The following is a 16,464-nucleotide window of genomic DNA, read 5'->3' on the forward strand; positions in this document are numbered from 1 at the left end:
TTTGCTAATTCGCTCTCTTACCTCTGAAATGCAGCTGCTAGCTAACTTGTCGGCTTGTGGAGTGTGTGTTTCCTGCAGTGGACATGTGTTCCAGACCCGACCAATCAATCACAAATCGATGAAAATAGTGAAGGAAAAGTGCTGTTGTCTCTTCTCGTCGCCATACATACACCAGACTGTCTGCAAATACAACTACTAGAAAACATTCACGGGCACTGATGGAATACGAGGTGAGAAAGTGTCAATATTTCTTCGAGTGTTTTGCTCGATCGCTTTCGTGTAGGTAATGTATTGCTTTTGCCTGCGATCCCAGAAGAAGCACAGGCGATGATTTAGTAGTCAAAAGCTTTTATTTTGTTGACACAGGCTGTATTCGTACTTCGAAATATTCCCAAGTGATTCTTAATTTTAGCTGCAGAATAAAGTGTATTTTAATTTTATGTATTTGACGTCTGTGACTTTGTGTTTTAGAAAATTGCTGTAACTTATTGCACATCCCTAGCTAAACACAACGGAAGTGTTTTTCTCTGATTAGTCAGCTGATCAGGAACTCACGAAGAGCTGCGTCAAGTTAGACAGAGGTAGCTGGAACAACACCGGAAACTAAGTAGTTTGTTCTTCACAATAAAAGCGCAAAATATTTGTCACGACATGGCATTCATTACAGTGGGGGAACTGGGTCGTTGCAGCAGCAAATAGCAGAGGTGGGGACTTGAGTCACATGACTTGGACTCGAGTCAGACTGGAGTCACGGTTTTAATTACTTGAGACTTGACTTGATGCATGAAGAGAAGACTTGAGACTTGACTTGGGTTCTGGTGACTTGGGACTTGACTCTGACTTGTACTTTGATGACTTGAAAAGGTTTCTAAAGTCTTGACTTGAGATCTTGTGTTTGTGTAAATGACTTAGATTGAAAGTGATGAGATTTGTTCCAGCAGACGACTGAATTTAAATTCTGTTTTCTGAATTTGTATGGAATGATTGAATTTATTGAAGTTGAAACTGATTATAGAAATCAAACTCATGATGCTCTTACCAAGTTTTTATCCTATTAAAACCATATTGCATTGAAAAGTCCTTGATATTTAGTTTTCTTTAAGATATTAAATTGATACTGGACTCTTGATTTGTTCTGACTTGACTTGCTGTTCTACATTTAGACTTGAGACTTGACATTAATGACATGGACTTGACTTGGACTTGACTTGGTAATCTACATTTAGACTTGGGACTTGACTTGAGACTTGTGCCTCAAGACTTGCGACTGACTTGGGACTCGAGAAAAGTTGACATGGTCACACCTCTGGCAAATAGTAATAGGATATAGTAAAGAAAAAAATAAATATGAATACAAACAAAGCAAATGAAGGGTATTAAACATAACATGACCACAATTACAATACTAAAACATAACAAGTGAAATAAGAGTGAAAAATATGGAATATATGAATTACAGCATGCATGCATTTTTTTGCAAAACAACATCAGCGAAGCATACTGAGATTAGGAAATGAAGTATAAATAGGCTATGTAAAATATGAAAATATACAAATAAAATATATTCAGCATGAAAATAAAAACAAGACATATATAAAAGAAGTGTAAAATGTAACAGCCAAATATTAGTATTAACAAATGTATGAATTTACAGCATATATCATTTGGAATGACGATAGATAGATAGATAGATAGATAGATAGATAGATAGATAGATAGATAGATAGATAGAATAATTTTATGTCCCTGGAGCTTATGAAACCCTTTCAAAATCTATTGTGTAATTTTAAAAATGCACACATGGTCGGTCTAACACTAAGTCTGTTTGTCTTCATTTATGAAAACTTGATACTTTTGGTGATACGAAACAATCACTTGACAGCAGCTGTTTGTTCGTCAATTGGGATTTTATTTTGAAAATTATAACCGGAAGTTCCCCTGTTTACCCCACCCAGCTTGATGCTGGTATCGATAAGCACCTAGCATACTGGCTAAATGGTTGTAAACCTGGCTAATTAGGACGTTTAAATGGATTTTTGGTTGTTTTTGCGATGGCTGTGACAGCTGGAAACAGAACTATGAGGACGGAAAACATCTCCTGATTTTAGACGTTGTCGTGCCATCATTTTTTACGTGGACATCACCTAAATACTGGAAAAAACGACTGGCTAGGTAGGTGACAGTGCTGATTTTATAGGTGAGAGAGACATTGCCTGGCTCTAAATACAGTTTTTACCGATTAAAAAAAGGGAATAGTCTCGATGATGATTCTCTTAAGTATAGTCGACAAGTTAGATTCAGTTATGAGGAGGAATTTGAATTTGTTGTGACTGTAGAACCACTATTTGTTAAGACCAATATGTTGTCTCTTACTTTGTTAATATTCAGCTGTTTTGGTTAAGTTAATGTTATGCAGCTTTTATGGATCCATAAGTTTAACTGTAGCCAGTGATGGAGTGATAAATAAATAATGGTTATCATCATAAAGCAAACAACCACCAAAATAAACAAAAATCAATTATATTTTCAGAAGAAAAATATGATTTTCTCCTTTTAAAAGACCCTCACCTCATATAACTTACATCAATTTGCTGCTACTTCCTATGATGAATACTTTGAACTTATGTCATAAAGATTCATATCAGCATTTAATGATTGGTAAACTCTATTCTGCAAATTATAAGGTTGGTAAATTGAGTTTAGTGGGGGTTTACCCTCCTCCACTGCATCCCTGCATGTAATAGAAACTTCATTTTTGCCTGCCAACCTCCTGTCATCCTTAATAATACAGAACAGTCGTCTCTTTCCCCGGTTCGAAGAAAGCTGATAATATAATCAGCAGCACACAGTAGTCATGTTTGTGATTTTGCAGCTTGGCATCAATACAGCCTCTATACTGGCTGGACTGGCTGCAGTCAGAGGCAGATTGATAGTGGCTGATGAGGAGTGATGGGCTGTATGTGACCGGGGTCATGTGTATAGCGCTGTGTGTTTCCATCGCACTTCTCCACATGAACATGATTTCATTTCCTACCCTGACTCATGCAGGCTGGCTGGTATGTGAAATTAGAAATGTGGTGCAACAGCCAGAGATTCAACGTGTCACTTCAACCTGGTCACAAGGTGGAAATAAACAGAGCGTTGTGTTTTATAAACGGAGACTGGACTGGAAAAGCAGACAACACCCATGTGCCTTTTTTTAGACCAGCCATCTTTCTCTTTTTATTAGAGTTCAACTGATTTGAGTTTTTGAAGGCCGACAGCAATACCGATGTTTTTAGGTTTTAGTGGGTTTTTTTGTCCAGTGTGAAAGGGGCTTTAGACTGAAGACACTGATAAGCAGTATTTTGTACCAATATTCAGTATCATTAAATTTGACAAATTTCATGCCAAACACTTACAAATTTTCTTCCTGTCAGGGTGGAAAACCTCTGAAACAGCAGTTAGGCCATCATGGGACACTAAAACTCTCCACTGAAACCAGACTGATGAAATGGTTTTAGTGTCAGCAGCTCTTTAAGGCAGAGAGACACCACACCTATTCAGTGGTGGAGAAACTGAGTTTAACTGAAATATCCACCCTTAAACACTTTAACACTGTTAAAAAAAACAGCTATTGATGATGTATTTTGCATTTGGTGTATTTTTGGTGGATAACTGGCCAATCGTAGACGAGATGACGTCACCTCCAGATATTTCCAGCAGCTACAACAGAGCTTGACAGCAGAAAATGTTTCAGGATGTAAAACATCAGCGGTAAACGTCAGGTTTTGGTGTCAGTCCCTCAGAATCAAAGAGCGAGGGCTTCTTCTTTCTAGAGCCGCCATTTTGCACCAAGAGACGTTCAACAATCATACAGGGAGAAATCCATCGTAGAAGAGGAGAGAGACCAGTTTCTCCACCACAGGAGCAGGAGAGAGACCAGAATGCACTGCAGCAGAGAGACAGGTTGGGGTTTGAGTAAGGGGTGCAGGTCATTCTGGGAAATGTAGGAAATCAGTAACTTAAGTAGAAGGGGAAAGGGAAAGTGGGTTCACCAGAAAGTAAATTACAACACTTCATCACAACGTAACTCCTCCAAGATTTTTCCTATAAATGAAGGAAAAACAATACATCGGGATACAATATATCAGTCTAACCCAACTCTTCATCTTACTTTCTGTACCTCTCTCTGACTCTCTCTCTCTCTCTCTCTGTCTCTCTCTCTCTCTGACTCTCTCTCTGACTCTCTCTCTCTCTCTCTCTCTCTGACTCTCTCTCTCTGACTCTCTCTCTGACTCTCTCTCTCTCTCTCTCTCTCTGACTCTCTCTCTCTGACTCTCTCTCTGACTCTGACTCTCTCTCTGACTCTGACTCTCTCTCTCTCTCTCTGACTCTCTCTCTCTGTCTCTCTCTCTCTCTGACTCTCTCTGACTCTGACTCTCTCTCTCTCTCTCTCTGACTCTCTCTCTCTGTCTCTCTCTCTCTCTGACTCTCTCTGACTCTCTCTCTTTCTCTGACTCTTTATCTCTCTCTCTCTCTCTCTGACTCTCTCTCTCTCTTTCTGACTCTCTCTCTCTGACTCTCTCTCTCTGACTCTGACTCTCTCTGGCTCTCTCTCTGGCTCTCTCTCCCTCTCTCTCTGACTCTCTGACTCTCTCTGGCTCTCTCTCTGGCTCTCTCTCCCTCTCTCTCTGACTCTCTCTCTCTCTCTCTGACTCTCTCTCTGACTCTCTCTCTCTCTCTGACTCTCTCTGGCTCTCTCTCTGACTCTCTCTCTCTCTCTGACTCTCTCTCTCTCTGACTCTCTCTCTCTCTGACTCTCTCTCTCTCTGGCTCTCTCCCTCTCTCTCTGACTCTCTCTCTCTCTCTGACTCTCTCTGGCTCTCTCTCTGACTCTCTCTCTCTCTGACTCTCTCTCTCTCTGACTCTCTCTCTGGCTCTCTCTCCCTCTCTCTCTGGCTCTCTCTCCCTCTCTCTCTGACTCTCTCTCTCTCTCTCTCTCTCTCTCTCTGACTCTCTCTGACTCTCTCTCTGACTCTCTCTCTCTGACTCTCTCTCTCTCTCTCTGACTCTCTCTGACTCTCTCTCTGACTCTCTCTCTCTGACTCTCTCTCTCTCTCTGACTCTCTCTGACTCTCCCTCACTCTCTCTCTCTCTGACTCTCTCTCACTCTCTCTCTCTCTCTGACTCTCTGTCTCTCTCTCTCTCTCTTTCTGACTCTCTCTGACTCTCTCTCTCTCTGACTCTCTCTCTCTGACTCTCTCTCTCTCTCTCTCTCTCTCTGACTCTCTCTCTCTCTCTCTCTCTGCAGTGTGGCTGCTCTGAGGTCCGTCGTGCGCCCGTAGAGCCCGAGGGAATGGATCCTCTGGGTGCTCGCTCCCAGTTCGTGGACGTCCAGACTCTCCCCACGTGGGAGCGGCGGCTGGATCCCCGGGGCGAGGAGGAGCAGGAGGAGGTGGAGGAGGAGCCGGCGCGGGACGGCAGCCAGCAGGCCTTCCCCTCGCCCTTCCCCTTCAGACCGGACATCAACCGCAAGATCGTCCTCTTGTGAGTCAAGCGCACATTTCTTCATGTTCCGCTCACTCCGCTTCTTGTTTTGGTTCAGAAACATCGAGGGCTGAAAGAGGAACACGGCTCCTCCCCGACCACAGCCGTATAAAAACACTCTGCAATGAAAGTTTTATTTTCTTTGCACGTTTTACTTATTTATCTAATCATTCAGTTGTGTTTTTTGTAAATTGATTCTTCATTTAAAGGCAGTACTGTCTCCCAGAGTTTCTCTACCAGTGAATAGGTGTGGTGTCTCTCTGCCTTAAAGAGCTGCTGACACTAACAGAATTTCATCAGTCTGGTTTCAGTGGAGAGTTTTAGTGTCCCATGATGCTCTGAATGTTTCAGAGGCTTTTCCACCCTGATGAGAAGAAAATTCTGGAGGGAAACACTGAATACTTGCCATTTTTGGCATGAAATTGGTCAAATCTAATGATGCTGAATATGGGCACAAAATATTGGTTATCAGTGACTTTAGTTTAACAAACCTAAAAATATCGGCCTCCAGAAACTCCAGTCAGTTGAACAATAATAAAGAGAAAGAGTTTTAGTGTCCCATGATGCTCTTTTCCACCCTGACAAGAAGAAAACACTGGAGGGAAACACTGAATACTTGTCAGTTTTTGGCATGAAAACGGTCAAATTTAAAAAATATTGAATATCTGCACAAAATATCGGCTACAGGCGACTTCAGCACACAAATATCGGCATCGGTTTTCAAAAACCCGACACTGACGCACACGGTACAGGGACAACAGGACGTCCCATACGATTAGAGCTGAAACAGTTTATCGATTAGTAGATCGACAGGAAATGAAACGATTAGAATTGTAATAATCAATAAAACTGTTTTAGTCATTTATCAAGTAAAAATACCAAATATTTGCTGGTTGCAGCTTCACAAATACTAAGATTTTTCATATCATAACATTAATACTTCAGGGTTTTTTTGTCAGACTAAGTAAGACATTTTAAGAATCATTTTGGGCATTTTTCATTATTTTTGACATTTTATACACTAAATGATTAATCAATTAATCCAAAAAATAATCGATAGACTAATCAATAATGAAAATAGTTAGTTGCAGCCCTACATATGATAGAAATTGATGGTGTATTGAAGATGTGACATAGCACTTTTCCCAGCGATGTTTCTCAGTGTTTACCTCTCGCTCGTCTTCTCTTCCACTACTTTTTTATTTTGTTTTTATTCAAGTGTCTTAATCTCAATGTTCCTCTCTGCACCTCACTTAGTCAGCATACATATTCTTATTTTGGAGTTGTTAACTAATTCGGTTAACTTGTTATGTTCAGTTTGCTGCTGCGTGTTTGTCATTGGACGCTCTTTGGATCCTCCCGGCTGCACTGTGGGATTCTGGGATTCCTGCATCAGGTCTCAGCTGACTTTTGTTCTTCAACCTTTAATTAGGCTAGATTTCATACTTTACCTGGCAGAGATTCACAGTTCACACTCCTCAACTGGTCCCACTGTTTTCCTTCAAGGTGTGAATTGTCTGGTAGTTTACAAGATGTGTGAACGGGGCAGTTAAACGTCCCAATCACTGGAAAAATGGATTTAGTTCAAGGACAGAAATCTTCATTCCTCCACAGCAGTTGAACAGAAGGTGTGAAGAGGCCAATCACTGAGAACAATGAGCTTTGTATTCGTCGAGGGAAAGTGAACAGGTTTCACAATAATAACAAAAAATCCCTTCTACCTCACTCCTGAGCTATCCATGTATCTATCTGTGTAAACTGCTGTGGATAAGACTGAAAATGTAAGATGTAGACTGTGTGCATCATAGCATGAAAATATAATTGGATGCACAAATGAACTGTCCAAAAATAACATTTTAGATGGTGTAAAGGCCTTTAGAATTTAACCGCTACTAAATCCCTCAGCTTTATTGAGGATAGTGGTTCTTAAAATCTTAAAATCTTTCAGCCTGGAAGCCAAAATAGTGTAAATTTAGCCTCGCTTTGGGACTGAGCTCATTAAAACACATTAGTCCTCTCGTCATGTGCCACCGGGAAACAGGTCTGCAGCCTATTTTGAGTCCTGATCCTTAGTCTAAGAAACATTGGTTGATGGCTTTTCAATTCAGGAAGGTCTATTACTTAGGATTCAAAAATTTGAATCCTATACCTCCATTGAATCCACTGTGTTAGTTGGAGACGATTCTCACGCTGAGTCTATTGTAAAATGACAGAACGAACATTATCTTATCAAGATGAGACTGAATCTCTCTGCTGTTTTTTCAAATGATCTCAGTAGAATATGAAAGGGCTCAGACCAATCAAGTATCAGATTTGACTCAATCAGTCTGCTCTTCTTTTGCCCCATGCTCCACTATGGCTCCCTTCACACTGCAGCTTAAAGAGTCCCAATTCTGATTATTTTCCCCTCACATGTGACTCACATCTGATGTTTTCTGATCAGTGTGTGAACAGCAGAAAGCTGCATGGAGTCACGCTTCTTCAATTCCAGTCTGGAACACATGGATGTGTATGTGAGACAAAATCAGATCCTGAGGCATGAGACCTACATGCTACTTGTATTTAAATGAATGAATGAATTTTATTGATATAGCACCTTTCATGCAGAGAATGCAGCTCAAAGTGCTTTACAATCCAGCAGCAAATGAAAAACACACGAGAAAAAGGAAGAAGATCAAAACAAGGGGTTTTACTCTTAATAATGTAGCATTTAAAACAATTTCATTGAAAAGAAAGAGAAGATAGTGCAAACAAAACAAATAGAATCATACATAAAGAAGTCAACAAATGAAATATTAGATAGAGAAAAGAATTAGAGATTTAAACAGACATCTGCTAGTTATAGGCTGGATTAAAAAGATAAGATGAACGCTCAAATGGGAATTTATCATTGTTGCCATGACAGTAAAGTAGGCTAAACCTTCCCCCATTCACCTGGGACAGCTGTGATACTTTTGGGAGCTGAGGGAGTGAGGAGCGCACTGAGACTCAGCAACAGAGAGGAAGATGAATAGTGGACTTGGTCGGTGTTCAGGGAAACGCCTCAGACGCACAGCGCAGCCGAAATGTGCTCAAAACAAGAAATGGATGAGACGTCTTTTGTTATTGTTACTCTGCGTGTTTTCAATCACTTTCAAGTCAAGTTTTATTTACAGTATTTATAGCCCCAGCATGCCTCAAAGGGCTTCACAAAACAAAAAGGTAAAAGCAGTGGTCAAAACAAATACAACAAAATGTACACTCAATTAATAAGAAAATTAAAACAATAAAAAGTAATTAAAACGGTAAAATGTAGCCTAATTAAAACAATAAAAGTAGAATAAATAAATACAAAAGACACTAACATCATATCGGTGGGTCCATCACTTTCGGTTCATATTGGTATCAGATATGGGTTACATCCTAGAGTAGATATTGTAATAGTAATAATAATAATGATAATAATAATAATAATGATCTTTATTTATATAGCACTTTTCAGAATAAAGTCACAAAGTGCTTCAATCAATGCACAATCAAGAGAGATAAAAGAACAAAGGACAGATCAATAGATCAGTGAGGCAAAATTAATTTAAAAAATATATATAATAATAAAAATAAAACACTAAAAAGCTAAAGGTATGGTAAACAGATCCAGCCATGGGGATAACAACAAACAGAATAAAATAACAGGCAAGAAAACAGGGTCGAGAAATGAATAGAAGTCAAAGGTTATAAAAAGGCTTTACGATAAGAGTAAGTTTTTAAGAAGAGATGTAAAAGATGATACTGAGCAGGGAGGGTCGGTGCAACAACAGTCATCCAAAAAAAAAAATATCAGGTGCAAGCAGCAGTGGCTGAGCGTGGAGGTCTGCTGTGTGAAAGCCGCCTCTGTCCAGAGTCCACAGCACCTTATAAATCCTCTTTGTTGTGCAGCACATGACCGTCTGCAGCCGCTCAGCCGGAGCCTCGCCGCTGCAGCTCCACATTCCTGCTGCTGCCAAACACCTCAGGGGGAGCTGGGGAGTCACAAGACCTGGACCCGGGTCAGACTCGACTTGATGCATGAAGAGAAGACTTGAGACTTGACTGGACTTGGGTTCTGGTGACTTGGGACTTGACTCTGACTTGAAAAGGTTTCTAAAGTCTTGACTTGAGATCTTGTGTTTGTGTAAATGACTCAGATTGAAAGTGATGAGATTTGTTCCAGCAGACGACTGAATTTAAATTCTGTTTTCTGAATTTGTATGGAATGATTGAATTTATTGAAGTTGAAACTGATTATAGAAATCAAACTCATGATGCTCTTACCAAGTTTTTATCCTATTAAAACCATATTGCATTGAAAAGTCCTAGATATTTAGTTTTCTTTAAGATATTAAATTGATACTGGACTCTTGATTTGTTCTGACTTGACTTGCTGTTCTACATTTAGACTTGAGACTTGACATTAATGACATGGACTTGACTTGGAATTGACTTGGTAAGCTACATTTAGACTTGGGACATTTAGGCAAAACAATAACTTCTTTGGGAGCTTATATTCAGTGTGTGGACGTCCTTCCTTGTCTCCATGTATACAAAGGCCCATAAACATGAAATGTCCCAACACAATACCTAATGTAGCACAGTCAAGATTTCAGTGATTTTCTGATGATTCTACACACACACACACACACACAAATTGTGGAAACACAGACAGTACGTACATTCTCTCAGCCTCCCGGTGTTTACAGGAGCTGCGACCGCTTCACTTTAGATCTCCATCCACAGGAGAAACGTCTCATATCTGCTGTGGTTTGTGTTTGGGACAGTCTGGCTGTCCAGGGCCGTCAGGTTCTGGACAGCCAGAACCTGACGGCTCTGGCTGGTGGAGCCGTCAGGTTTTGGCAGCAAACTCAGCAGCAATATTGTTTTTCTGCAGTGACGGGGTGTTAAAGACTCTTCCGTCGGCCAACAGCAACATTTATGGACAAAAATACAAATCAGAAGTCAATCTGATAACTGCTGATAATTCCCATAAAGCACCAGCTACCTGGACTTTATTGGTTGCTATGCTAACTGTTGGGATAACAAGGGAGCTCTAGTGTTTTTGTTTTTTTTACCATGTATCTATACTAATTTGAAGGAAACTTTTCAGGTAGTAGAATTGCATTGGTAATTGGGATTCTCTTTATGGTGATTTTAGTATTTCTGTGCAGCTGATGGTACAAAGCTGCACTATTACACACCTATTACATCACTCATACCCATAATAGGACTACTAAAGTTTTGGATTTTATTATTTTTTATTTTTATATAGTTTTCAAGTTGTATTCCAATTTCAGTTTGGTTTTAATATGTTTGTTTTTTGTTTAGTTTAGTTAGTTTTATTTAGTTAGTTTAGTTAGTGTTTAGTTTTCTGTTTTTGTTTAGTTTTAGTTTGAAGTTTTTAGTATTTTTAGTCGGGATGGTATATTTTTTTTTTAAAGTTATAATGAGAGAAGTTCACAACAGATTTGTTTGCAATAGGTAGTGTGTGATACAAACAATAAAACGTAAAATCTTTTTCAGATATATTTACATACATTTTTCAATACATCCTCAACTAAAAATTCTCTGCCCAAAATTCATTCTCCTTTTTACCCTGTACATAAAAAGACGAAACCTAAAAACATTTCACCTATATTTTTATTTTGTTTTATTTTAGTTAGTTTTACAAGTAGACAAGACAGTTCTATAGTTTTAGTCTCATTTTTATTTTTATCTCAGTTTATGACAGCGTTTTTCGACACCTAGTTTTCATTTTAGATTTAGTTTACAATAATAAACTTGACCCATACTCACAGTAAAGAATGCTCTCTCGAGTATTGTTGCTTTAATGAAGCCCTAAGTATGAAGCCACATGCAAAGAATATTACTATTATTATAAAATACTTAACCTGACATTTGGGGGGTTAAATCTCCCTCTGTATAGGCTGAGTTAGGCTTAAATACATGGGGGGGAAAACTGGAAATGTTCTGCTGTGTCAGGTCTTGTGACTAAAGAGAATGATATACTCACTTGTGGTTTTGCCCCACTAAGCATATTTCTAGCTAAAGATATATACAGATGGAGATAAGACTATAAAACAGGATCTGAAAGGCTGCATGACTGACAGCAAGTTATTATCTGGCTTCTGATAGGTTTGAGTGACGTTTGTGTCTCATCTCATCTTCTGTCCTCCGTGTATAAGACGGCGGTGTAAAGAATGTGAGCTCTTCCTCGTTGGTACTCGAGGCTCGGCTCGTCTTGTGACCGACCGCTTTCAACACTTACTTGAGTAGTTCCACATTCAGGCTCTGATGAAACCTGAAGGGCTAACATGGCTTCAGACTGGAGACACGAAACGCACGTTGTTCACTGAAGTAATAATCAGCATGCAATCGTTTGGACACACGCATTTTTCTTTATTTTTACTATTTTCCACATTTTAGAATAATAGTAAAGACATCAAAACGAATGAATTAAACACAAAAGGAATAATGCAGTGACCAAAAAAGTGCTAAACAAATCAAAACTATCTTGTAGATTCTTTAAAGTAGCCGCCCTTTGGGAAGAAATTCATACATAGGATCAACTTCACTATTTAGGCTATATTTGTCTTAGAAACACATTTCAAGCATTTAAGCAGAAGCCTTTAGATCAAAAATGGCTTTAAGAGAATGAGAAACACAGAACATTCAGTCAGGTGGGTGCAGACTGTTGACTGGTGGTGTGTTTATCAGAGCATCAGGATGTGGTCCAGCTTCACAGGTGCTCATGGGTGTGGAGAAACTAAACAAATGGTAAACGTACTTATGGAGTGTGTGTATGAAGAATATATGAATCAAGATCCAGGCACAACTGCGAGTTAGGGCTGGGCGATATGGTTGAAATCAATATCACGATAATCATAAGGATTTTTCTCGATATCAATATATATCACGATATGGTTCATGTATGCAAAATCACATTAAATAATCAAATTAATGTTCATCTCATTGAACCGAATGGTAATGTTAGGTGTGATGTCAAACAAAACAGAAATATTCAAATTATATTCCTACCATACCTCATTTTATGAGAGTTTTTATGTAAAATTTGCTTGTCATCATCAATTCAGACAGCAGAAATGTGTGTCACGATATTAAAATATCTTCATATCATCGCGATATGATTCCACTGAAAGACGATAAACGATAATATTGAATTATCGCCCAGCCCTACTGTGAGTAACATTTAAAACGCCTTTATTTCTGAGGGCAAAGAAGATAAAAACACACACCTACACATTTAAGCTTTAACTCTTCCTCAGGGTGTTTGGATTCACACACTCTGCACACTCCAGAAGTCTGGTTTCCCACTGTTTAGTTTGTTAATAAGCATATTTGTTTGAGCTTATACTGTATCTTCAAGGCTATTTGTATAAATGTAAGCAGACTAAGATATGTGTTAGGGGAATCAGTACGCAATAATAATCATTATCCCAGTGTTTTTATGTAAATGAGGTGAAACTTTAATGATCCTTGTGGGGTAATTGGGTCGTTACAGTAGCAAACGCTATTAGGATCCCGCAAAGAAAAATAGAATATCAAAAAGATTAAAGCAAAGTATTTAAACATAACACAACAATTTCAAAACTAGAACATGTTAAGTTGAAGAATGAAAAGTAGGGAAAATAAATGAATACAGAATTATGAGAGTGCACAAAGCAGCAGTAAAAAAAAATCTGAAATGCAGAAAAAATACGTATGAAAACATACCAAAAATATGAGAAATATAAGTGAGAATATCAAGATGATTGTTGTAATTGCAGTTTATTTTCTATGACTAATGTGGGGTTGGTGTGTCTCTCAGCCAGCTAGTCATTCATACAGTGTATATTCTGCTAATATTACATAAGATTGAAGTTTCATAATTTGACTTTATTGATTCCCCCCCCCCCCCCCCCACAGCACCGGTGACGTCGCCCTGCTGAACTGCACGGCCGTCGTCAACACCAGCAACGAGTCGCTGAACGACAAGAACCCGATTTCTGAGAGCATCCATCAGCTGGCCGGGCCGGAGCTCCGGGACGAGCTGCTCAAACTCAAAGGTACAGGGGAAGAAGAGCCATCATGAGTATCAGTGGAAGAGCACAGAATATGTTACATGGGCAGAACTGGGCACATGATGCTCAGCTGCTCCAGTCTTGCACTTGAAAATGTTCACGAGACTCATAACTGCTGTCCCCTATTCCTCTGATATACGATCTTTAAGAACGGGTCTACAGACGGCAGAGTGGAGCTCAAATGTCTCTAAAAGAGGATTGAAAGAGCTGTTTGTCTATGTGAAACTGTTGAGTTAACGTGAAAATGTATTGTAAGGACACAGTGGTACTGTGTCAGTACTCAGTAAAAACATCCCTAATACACATTGTCCTTAGAAGGATGTATGTCATACTTACAAGTAATGAAACTTGAGAAAACATTTTAAAATCTAGTACCTGTTTTTGAGAATCCAAATCTGAAAAATTCTCAATTTTTTGTGAACACAGCAGCTAAAAAAGCCATAGCACACGCGACATATTAAGGCACAGATGGGTAATTTCACTAACATTTATGGCCAAAAGTATTTTCTCCTTCACCTCTTTATCCCCATCGACTCGGTAGTTCCCATCCGCACTAGAGGAGACGTTTCCTGTCTGGATTGTGTCTGGATGTCTACATGTTGCCCCGCGTCAGTGCCTGAAGCATCTTGTTGTGTTTGTGTGCAGGATGTCGGACAGGAGAGGCGAAGATGACCAAAGGCTTCAACCTGGCAGCGAGGTTCATCATCCACACGGTGGGACCCAAGTACAAAGCCAAGTACAGGACGGCTGCTGAGAGCTCGCTGTACAGCTGCTACAGGAACATCATGCAGCTGGCCATGTAAGAACCACCAATCAATCAGTTAATCAGTCAGTCAAATCAATCAGAAAATCAACCAGCCAATCAGATTTCTGTGCTTCCTTGTTTCCCTACCGACGTGATTTTGCTTCATGAACAACAGTTCAGCCTGGCAAGTGCAAAATGGACGAGAAGTTCACTACAGCCATTCAAAGCTTCCTATCTCTCTACAACTTTTATTTGAAAGACGACAGGAATAAACGTCTCTAAAACGATGCTTGGAGAACGTTTGCATCTATTGTCGGGGTCGATGATGAGCTCTGAAACCTCGCTAGCTAGCTGTGTTAACTCAGAACGATGTAATGTTATGAACGGTAATATCAAAGCAGTGAAAAATACATTATTTGCCTGTTCAAAATTTACATAGATGCAGTTGGAGCCTCTCATATCAGCCACAATTTGTCAGAATAAAGCGACCCATCAACCAAGTTGCTCACAGTGTGAATGTGGGGTGAGACGCACAGTTGACAAAAAAAAATCAAAAATCAAATGATTCCCATGCTGGATCATGTTGTCATCAGGATTGTAGCAACAAAGTATAAAAAAAAAAGGTATTAGTGCATCTCGCTTTTTAAAGTATTCTCTTTTAGCTTTAGGCTTTTTCTATTAATGAATCAAGTAAAATATCCTGAAAAGGGAAAATAAAAATCAGTCATTATCTGGTGTCAAAGTTCACCGTTCTGCAGAGTGAAAGTCATCATCATTTGATGTCAAACGTCACTATTCTGCAAAATCAAAATCTCTATAATTTGGTGTCAAAGTTCACATTAGACCTGAATGCTCGCTTTGTCTGCAACTGTATGCGAGTTGTCTGGTTCAGAGAGAGAGTGACAGAATGTGTGTGTGTGTGTGTGTGTGTGTGTGTGTGTGTGTGTGTGTGTGTGTGTGTGTGAGCCAGCTAACCAGTCGGTGGTGTGTAATGTGAAGCGCTGAATGTGAGATTTGAGACTGTTTTCCTCTCGCCACAGAGAGCAGTCCATGGTGTCTGTGGGCTTGTGTGTGGTGAGCACGACCAAGAGAGGCTACCCACTGGAGGACGCTACACACATCGCTTTCAGTAAGACACACACACACACACACACACTAAGCACTAGACGTCATTTCAACGTTGTATCTCTGCGTTTGCTCTCATATAGCCCCGGATCTTTTTGGCTATGTATAGACCTGTTTTAGACCAAGCAGTAAATACTTTATCACATATTTAAACAATCCATAAATATCAAAAATATGCACCAGGGAGATCTATATGTAGTAAGCTAAGATGTAAACATCTACTAAACTTTCACTTTAAACCCTATAGGGTTATAAACTATTTAGACGTCTTTTAAATGGTTAATCAACGTAAAATTCCTCAGTGGGAGCTTTCACACAAACATACACAGTTTTCAGTAACACACACACACACACACAGATAATCATCCAGGAAGTCTTACAATCACACTTATTGTACAGTTGGTTGGGACACACACACACACACACACACACACAGTCTCACATACTTACAGATAATCATTTTGGAAGTTGAACAATCAAGAGTATTTAATCACCATCCCACACAGACACACACACCATGACACATGACACTCCAAAATAGGTCACCAAATCGTACTTGGCACACACACACACACACATTTAATTATAACACACATTACCATCCTTGTTAACTAGCTGCATTGCCACTAATTGGATAGAAGAAAAATGCATAAAATCCAGGTTTTAAATGCGTCCAAGACGCCTGTGGAGGTCAGAGACGCTTTTGGACGCATTAATAACAACATGCTAATTAAATGAGTCTCCAGTCTATTTATAGAGGCTATGTGAATGGAAATAACTTTCACATGCAGATCCAACCAGGAAGCACAAATCCAGTTGTCAGGATACTGATAGGATGGAGAACAAGTGAGACGAAGTGTTTGCAGTCAATTTTAAGGGACGTAAATTTACAAGAGAAACTGACTAATGTGGTAATCTGCTGTGCGAAGGAAAAAGAGATGTGATTCCAGTGTGTAAAATGTAAACCAGCTAAAT

At 39.4% G+C, this 16,464-nt stretch overlaps 2 protein-coding genes across 2 annotated transcripts in view; one reads left to right on the plus strand and one right to left on the minus strand.

Annotated features, from left to right (window-relative positions):
• wdr3 (WD repeat domain 3) overlaps positions 1-72 on the minus strand; it is a 20,484-nt gene extending 20,412 nt beyond the window's left edge. The window contains exon 1 of the mRNA XM_071907626.2: positions 22-72. The gene's annotated coding sequence lies outside the window, so the exon portion shown is untranslated. The remainder of the gene's footprint in view (positions 1-21) is intronic.
• A 1,930-nt stretch (positions 73-2,002) lies between these two features.
• Positions 2,003-16,464, plus strand: part of gdap2 (ganglioside induced differentiation associated protein 2) — a 39,763-nt gene continuing 25,301 nt past the window's right edge. Inside the window, exons 1-5 of the mRNA XM_071907628.2 lie at positions 2,003-2,172; positions 5,294-5,529; positions 13,465-13,604; positions 14,265-14,418; positions 15,405-15,493. Coding sequence (XP_071763729.1) covers positions 5,339-5,529; positions 13,465-13,604; positions 14,265-14,418; positions 15,405-15,493 — 574 coding nt within the window. The 5' untranslated portion in view covers positions 2,003-2,172; positions 5,294-5,338. The remainder of the gene's footprint in view (positions 2,173-5,293; positions 5,530-13,464; positions 13,605-14,264; positions 14,419-15,404; positions 15,494-16,464) is intronic.

Source organism: Centroberyx gerrardi, chromosome 10, assembly GCF_048128805.1.
Source record: "Centroberyx gerrardi isolate f3 chromosome 10, fCenGer3.hap1.cur.20231027, whole genome shotgun sequence".
Classification (NCBI taxonomy): domain Eukaryota; kingdom Metazoa; phylum Chordata; class Actinopteri; order Beryciformes; family Berycidae; genus Centroberyx; species Centroberyx gerrardi.